Genomic DNA, 7,954 nt, shown 5'->3' with positions numbered 1-7,954 from the left:
GCAGCACTCCCTCAGTACTGACCCTCTGACAGTGCAGCACTCCCTCAGCACTGACCCTCTGACAGTGCGGCACTCCCTCAGCACTGACCCTCTGACAGTGCGGCACTCCCTCAGCACCGACCCTCTGACAGTGCAGCACTCACTCAGCACTGACCCTCTGACAGTGCAGCACTCCCTCAGCACTGACCCTCTGACAGTGCGGCACTCCCTCAGCATTGACCCTCTGACAGTGCGGCACTCCCTCAGTACTGACCCTCTGACAGTGCGGCACTCCCTCAGTACTGACCCTCTGACAGTGCGGCACTCCCTCAGTACTGACCCTCTGACAGTGCGGCACTCCCTCAGTACTGACCCTCTGACAGTGCGGCACTCCCTCAGTACTGCACTGGGAGTGTCAGCATAGATTAATTATGCTCAGTTCACGATATTTTATAAACCTCTCACATATCACACCATCTCAAATGGGCTGCCATCTTGCCTACATTACAACAGCAACACCTCCTCATTAATCTTGACCAGGTGACCCATCGGTGCTCATGGAATGGAAGTTTCCAGATTGAGATGTGTCGACTATCACGGTGGATTGATATGGAGTTTCCTGAGGGAAGTGTAGGAAGAAGGTCTTCTCCATTCAGCCTGGTGTAGTGTGAAGTTATACCATTCCAAGACATGGCACATTCAAAGCATCATCTGGGCTTTATTCAAAGTTCCAAATTTTCACTCCCTGTTTGAGGAAGAAATGGTTCCTGACGTCACTCCTGAATGGACTCACTCCAACTGTAAGGTTATTTCATTCTTAATCTGGACCCACCTGCCCCCATGCCAAAGGGAAAGGTTTCAAAAAGCCAGATATACGTTATTTCCAGTGTAGAATTTCCCTGTTTATAGATCCTAGCTTGATTAAACTCGAATGCCCAGGATCATGATCTCTCATGGTTTTCTGTCGTGGGTTGATGTCGATACAGCAGGGTTGAATTTCACGCACAATTCTCTGACTGCCACCACTTTATTGGCTGGAACACAGTTCTGAGCAAGGTGTTGAACTCCACTTAGCCACAACACTGCTCTCCCTGCCCACTGTGTGAGGCTGAATGGCACAGGAGCCACACAACTACCTGACTGACGCTCGACTTAAAGGTGCTTCGGAATGCCCAGATTTGTCTGACAAGGCAGTAAAATTTCTGATGCCCTTTCTTACAACCTGTCTTTTGCAAAACTGGATTCTCAGGGCTTGTCACATTGAAGACCAAATATCAGAATAAACTTAGCGTTGAACCAGATCTCCGATTGAGACTGTCATCCCTGGAACTGGACATCCTGTGTTTGACGTCTGTGAAACAGCATCAGCTTCTCATTCAGGAAGCGTTATCTGTTCCCACTGGTAGGCCTACTGCAGGTAAATGTGTTGCGACAAGTGCAACATATTTGAGTGCATCATTAACTATTAGAAATAGCTGCATTTCTAATACTCATTGCTGTATGTCATAGAATGTCATAGAAACCCTACAGTGCAGAAAGAGGCCATCTGGCCCATCAAGTCTGCACCGACCACAATCCCACCCAGGTCCTACCCCCTTATCCCATCACATTTACCCACGAATCCCTCTAACCTACGCATCTCAGGACACTAAGGGGCAATTTTAGCATGGCCAATCAACCTAACCCGCACATCTTTAGGCTGTGGGAGGAAACTGGAGCACCCGGAGGAAACCCACGCAGACACGGGGAGAATGTACAGACTCCGCATAGACAGTGACCCAAGCCGGGAATCGAACCTAGGTCCCTGGAGCTGTGAAGCAGCAGTGCTAACCACTGTGCTACCGTGCCGCCCCAAATATGGGCGGCACGGTGGCACAGTGGCTAGCACTGCTGCTTCACAGTGCCAGGGACCCAGGTTCAATTTCCAGCTTGGGTCACTGTCTGTGTGGAGTTTGTACGTTCTCCCCGTGTCTGCGTGGGTTTCCTCTGGGTGCTCCTGGTTTCCTCCCACAGTCCGAAGGACATGGTGGTTAGGTGGATTGGCCATGCTAAATTGCCTCTTAATGTCAGGGCGATTAGCAGAGGAAATACGTGGGGTTATGAGGATAGGGCCTGGGTGGGATTGTTATCGGTGCAGGCTCGATGGGCTGAATGGCCTCCGTCTGCACTGTGGGATTCTATGAACAACAACAGATTTATTAGAGATGTTCTCTGCAGAGTACGAACTAAAACAGCAGCCTCTGCAAACACCCTAATGACATCCCCATCAAATTAAATGTTATCAGCTCTTAAAGCAGCCTGCAGCCCTTTTAAATATAAAACATCGCCCACTCACCTTAACCTACCCATATCCATTTGTAAATTTCTTATTTCCTCATTGCAACTTGCTTTCCCGTATAGATTGTAAATAGTTGGGGGCCTGAGGGCTGAACCTTGTGACAGACACTAGTTACAGCTGCCACCCAGGAAAAGACCCATTTAGCGCCATTCCGTTTGGTTAGCCAACCCAGGGCATGACCCCCCCCCCCCACCCCACCCAACAAAGACCCATCCTCCTTTAAAAACTTCAGACGAGCAGAGAAAAAAGTGCTGGAGTTGACCACCAGGTTTTTAAAACAGAATCATCTTTTATTGTCACAAACCTTTGTGTGGACTGTTTGAAAGAAATCACAGGGACAGCAGCAGCAGCAATCGTCACAGGCAAACCCCCCCCTCCCCCCATCTGCTAAAACACAGAGAAACACCTCAACACACACAAACGCTGCTCAGTTACGCTCGAGGGAAAACTGCAATAGATTCTGAGCGCAGCAAATCAAACGCTCCCAACAAGGGGCGACAGGTTTTGTGGACAGAGCCCTTTTGTCAGAAAGAAACGTCACAACCCACGTGAGAATCGTACTTCCCTCAGACATGAAATTAATTTCATTTACACACATAAATATCTGGATATATATTATATAAATACGAGCAGTCATCCGGCTGTCCTCCAGCCACAACGCGGGCCAGAATAAAAATAAACTCCCAACAAACAGGCTCACCGCAAACTTTGGGAATCCAAGCAGCTGACCTTAGAATGTGCCGTCCCTAACAGTAACTCTGCCGCCCCCCTCTGAACCTACGCCATGGAGCCGGGGACAGCGCCAAGGATCGGCAGCACCATTTCACTTGGTGCCGGGGCTGGGTTCTCTCAGCTCTGCCCGCGATGTCAGTGCAATGGCCAGTCTAGTGAGCGGGCGGCACGCACCTAACCATTCCTGGCACGCAAACAAACTCCCCGACAGTCCTCAGAAAAACCCAAGAGCCACCGACCCCAATCTGCTGATTATTTTGTAGAGAGACACTGTCCCTTTCAGCTGCCCTCTCCTCCCATCATAGCCCACAATATAAAAAAAAAAGGGGCCGATGGTTAACATTTCAGAGAATCCTGCCTTCTTATTATCTGCATACGAACTGGAGTGATTGGTGCTAATGATGACGCTTCCCTGACTCTAAATAGTCCATGAGAGAAATCCTGAGTGTACAGATATTGGTGACAGATATTCAGTAAACGCACCCCCCCCCCCCCCCCCCACCCCCCGGCCCAGAAACAGCAAGGAGCAGATATCCCCTAAGGGAGGATTCAGAGAAACGAGGGCACAGACAGGAGGGGACTGAGTGACAGAACGAAACAGATATACCAGGAGAGGGGACTGAGTGACAGAACGAAACAGATATACCAGGAGAGGGAACTGAGTGACAGAACGAAACAGATATACCAGGAGAGGGAACTGAGTGACAGAACGAAACAGATATACCAGGAGAGGGGACTGAGTGACAGAACGAAACAGATATACCAGGAGAGGGGACTGAGGGTGTAAGTTATGGATGAGAGCGGAGGGAAGGCAATGCACCACCGAAGGGGAATCTCCTCGGAATAACCAGTTCCTAGAACTCAATCTGCAATCAGCATCTGTACAGCGCGAGAGGGAGGGGGAGGGGGGGGGGGGGGGAAAGAGTGTGGAGACGAAAAGAAATTGGGATTTGGCAGCTCTGTTCACTGTTAAAATAGTTAATCTCCCTGTTTTTTTGACTTGGCATCTGGAAGCAGGGAGAATCTGAGCATTTGTCAGAGTGGGGAAAACTCCTCGGGCATCTGTGGGTCAGTGAGATTCTCTCCCAGATCCCAAGCTCTGGGTTTTGGGAACAGACAGGTGAAGCCACAAACAAGCTGCATGAACCCCAGCTGCTCAGTAACAGAGTGCAAGTCAGCACCCTGAATTTGCTTCCTAATCACCAGGTTCCTTCATCTGCTGGAAAGCAGGTCCTGTGTACTGGGCCTCTGTAGCAGCAGGGACGAGGGTGAAGGGAGTGAAGACAAATCCCAGGCTCCTGTGAACCATACACACCGTAAGAAGTCTAACAACACCAGGTTAAAATCCAACAGCTTTATTTGGTAGCAAAAGCCACTGAGTGGCCTTTGCTACCAAATAAAGCTGTTGGACTTTAACCTGGTGTTGTTAGACTTCTTACGGTGTTTACCCCAGTCCAACGCCGGCAACTCCACATCATCAACCATACACACTGTCAGGATTTATCAAAAGCAGAGAATTGGCTGTTCTGCATGTGGTGTCCATGAACTGTGTGTTCTGAGGAGAGTTGCAGGACTGCTGCACTCTTCCACACTGAGTTATGGGTGCAAAGAATTGAACAGTGAGAGACTTCATCTGACAGGAGCCTTGTTGGGGCTTAAGATCATTAACCACCAGAATTATACCCTGCCTCAAGGGACAAAGCAATGCAGCACCATCCTCTACCCCCAATGGGCAATGAGCTGCCTCCTGAGGGTCAGAATGGCTGTCTGCTGGAGTGGTGTGACCACCTCCCCCCCACAGGGGTAGTAACCCCCGCTCCTGATGCTGAGTCCATACCACAAACAGGGAAGTCTAAGTGGGATTAAACACCTGCCAGCCTTCCCAGAAATAGAAAGCACCTTCTGCCGACCCCAATGGACACCAGCTCTTTGCCCGAGACTCAGGAGGTCTTTACACCTTGTCGATTCTCAGCATTAATTACAAAGGAACAGGGAGAGCAATCTCTTTGTGCACCATGGTGTTCCTTTAAACCGAGAACAACTTGCAAAGTTGGGCCTTTGCGGTCACAGTGCTGAAGCAGCGAACCTAAAGGTGTGGTAGCTGCAGTCGCATCATTCACTGGGGCACCGGACCCTGGCCCACCCCGACCCAGACGCCGGATCCCCCGCCTGGTACCCGGAGACCCGACTCCAGCCCAGCCCCCAGAGACTGGATTAACAACGTTATAACAATCAGCTAACAGGAGCAGCACTGGACCCCGGCCCAGCCCCTGGCCCAGGAGACCCGACCCTGGCCCAGCTCCCGGAGACCCGACCCAGACCCCGGAGACTGGACCCCGGCCCAGCCCCCAGAGACTGGATTAACAGCGTTATAGCAATCAGCTGACCGGAGCAACAGAAGCAATAGCAGCCACAGGCATCAAGCTGTTGGAGCAATGAGGTTTGAAAGATGCTGGCGGTGGGCGAGAGTCCTACCCGCTGGAACACAGAGTACCAGTTGTGCCAGGCTGCGGGCCGGCACCAGGGTCCGGGCCATGGTTACCAAGACAGCAGCAGTCTCTCTGGGATTAGCAGCTGTGAACTCTAACCCTTGTCAGCACGGCGTGGTCAGAATGACCGAAGCAGCAGAGACAAATGCCGAATTTTATCACCTCGCCCGCCCGAAGCCCAACGGAAAATGCCACTCTGAGCCTCGCCTGCCCCGATTCTGGGGAGGACGTGCCAGCAAAACTCCAGCAAGAGTCTCAGCGGCGACTGGCAAAGATCAACAATTACATCACAAAAATAAAAGATTACTTTCAAAAAGTCAATAATTTATTCAACACTTAAATTGTACAAACACTGCGCCCAACTGTGTGAGATCGAGACAGTCTGGTGTGGAGCTTAGACCTCCAGTGAGGAGAGCCCTTTTCACTGAATTATCGGCATATTAAGCCACCCCTCACCTGACTGAGCAGATTCCGGGGGCCAGTCTCTGGTTGCTTCGGTCTCACTTAGGGAAGAGTGACAGTGGGGGAGGTAGTGGATGAAGGGACAGTTTCCAGTGCACTGACCTCAAGATGCAGAGGAGTAGGAAAATAAAGTGCCGTATAAAATGGTGAGCTGAAGCTAAGGAACATCTCTCAGCTTGACGAAGGGAGAGGCAGCCAGTCACCAGCCGCCCAAAGGGCTTAGAAACCGCCGCAGAACAGAGAATAATCTTACAAAGGCCTCCTCCTTGAATAGGTTTAGTTACAGACCGAAGCACACTCTGCGGGTACTTGGGCTGCTTCACATTTGGACCAAGGTTTCAGCTCCAGTGCCACTGACACCGCAGCAACTTAACATAGTCTAAAGAGTGATTCAGGGAAACCTCAAGCCTGGCTTTCTGTGGAGCAGCAATCTTTGCGAAAACCACAGGCACTCTTATAAGAAACCACAGGGGTAGAAGGGGGGGGGGGGGGGTGCTTAGTGTAGGGTCCTGACAGGACAGGGAGGACGCAGAAACTGGTTGCAGGAGAAAAGTTCAAACTTTGTCTGTTTCCCCTTAGAAAGCAAAGTATCTCTCACACCCCTAAGAACATGTAAATACAATGTTAATGCTCTGAGCAAAATAATTCTTACTTACGTTTTACAGCTTGGCTATACAAACCAAACCTAAACCCTCTGTCTAACCCTAGATATTCGAGTGTCACGCACAGGCTGAGGTCTCCATCCACGCTCCTTGTTTAGTTGGCACATACATACCTCGCCAGGGGAAGAACAGAAATTTTAGATTCATATATTATATTTTTTTCTTCTTAAAAAAAAAACAAAAAAACCCCTCATGTCTAACAGTCTCGTGATGCAATTCCAACTCGAATTCCTTGAAAATCTTTGGAAATAGTGACAGATTGACACCAGTACTTGTCCGGGACTCGCGTAACAAAGTTCAGGTGCTTGTCCGTGTGAGGAGTAAGCTCACCGCGCTGTGATCCCGGAGCGGCAACTTTCAGCACCACCGTCTGCTTCCACAGACCAAACAAGTGAAGGCCCTGCAGTCTGGCGAAGATCTATCACTATTGTAGGAGGTATTTATCCCAGGACTCGCTGTAAACGGCAATCGGTCCCTGGTAGTAGAGTGCTAGCGCGAGGAGCTCCCGTGCTGTAGTCTGCATGTCGTCACAGGGGCTGCAGCACCGGCCTGCTGGAGTCCAAACCCATCGGCTGCGAGCATTTCTCTGCCTCCACCAGCTCTTCAAACACTTCTCTGTGTTGTAAAGGAGAATGGAAAAAGAGTGATTTGAGTTATAAGGAGAGGCTGGATAAATTGGGACTTTTCTCTCTGAAACGTAGGAGGCTGAGGAGTGATCTTATAGAGGTCAAAAAAAACAATGAGGGGCATAGATCAGCTAGATAGTCAATATCTTTTCCCAAAGGTAGGGGAGTCTAAAACTTGAGGGCATAGGTTTAAGGTGAGAGGGGAGAGATACAAAAGTGTCCAGAGGGGCAATTTTTTCACACAGAGGGTGGTGAGTGTCTGGAACAAGCTGCCAGAGGTAGTAGTAGAGGCGGGTACAATTGTGTCTTTTAAAAAGCATTTAGATAGTTACATGGGTACGATGGGTATAGAGGGATATGGGCCAAATGCGGGCAATTGGGACTAGCTTAGGGGTTTTTTAAAAAAGGGCAGCATGGACAAGTTGGGCCGAAGGGCCTGTTTCCACACTGGAAACCTCTATGATTCTATGAGATTAGTAACAGGAAAGCCCCCAATTCAGCAACTGGCGGAAAGAATGGCCCCTCACAGGCAGGACGCTCCAACCAGCACCACCGTGCTACAACACAGGAGCAAAACCTGGCAGCATCACACCCACAGGATTGGTGGGAAGCGATGTGCTACACAATAGCAGGTAGAAGATATCAGTGTGGGAGTGGGGGGGATGT

General features: G+C 50.1%; 1 protein-coding gene across 3 annotated transcripts in view; it reads right to left on the bottom strand.

Annotated features, from left to right (window-relative positions):
• Positions 1-5,843: 5,843 nt before the first annotated feature.
• Positions 5,844-7,954, bottom strand: part of usp37 (ubiquitin specific peptidase 37) — a 48,879-nt gene continuing 46,768 nt past the window's right edge. For all 3 annotated transcript variants that reach the window (XM_078227748.1, XM_078227750.1, XM_078227749.1), the window contains one exon: positions 5,844-7,277. In XM_078227748.1, coding sequence (XP_078083874.1) covers positions 7,190-7,277 — 88 coding nt within the window. In that variant the 3' untranslated portion in view covers positions 5,844-7,189. The remainder of the gene's footprint in view (positions 7,278-7,954) is intronic.

Source organism: Mustelus asterias, chromosome 14, assembly GCF_964213995.1.
Source record: "Mustelus asterias chromosome 14, sMusAst1.hap1.1, whole genome shotgun sequence".
NCBI classification, from domain to species: Eukaryota; Metazoa; Chordata; class Chondrichthyes; order Carcharhiniformes; family Triakidae; genus Mustelus; species Mustelus asterias.
The sequence above is the reverse complement of the archived record's forward strand: the minus strand, read 5'-3'. Positions and strand labels throughout refer to the sequence as shown.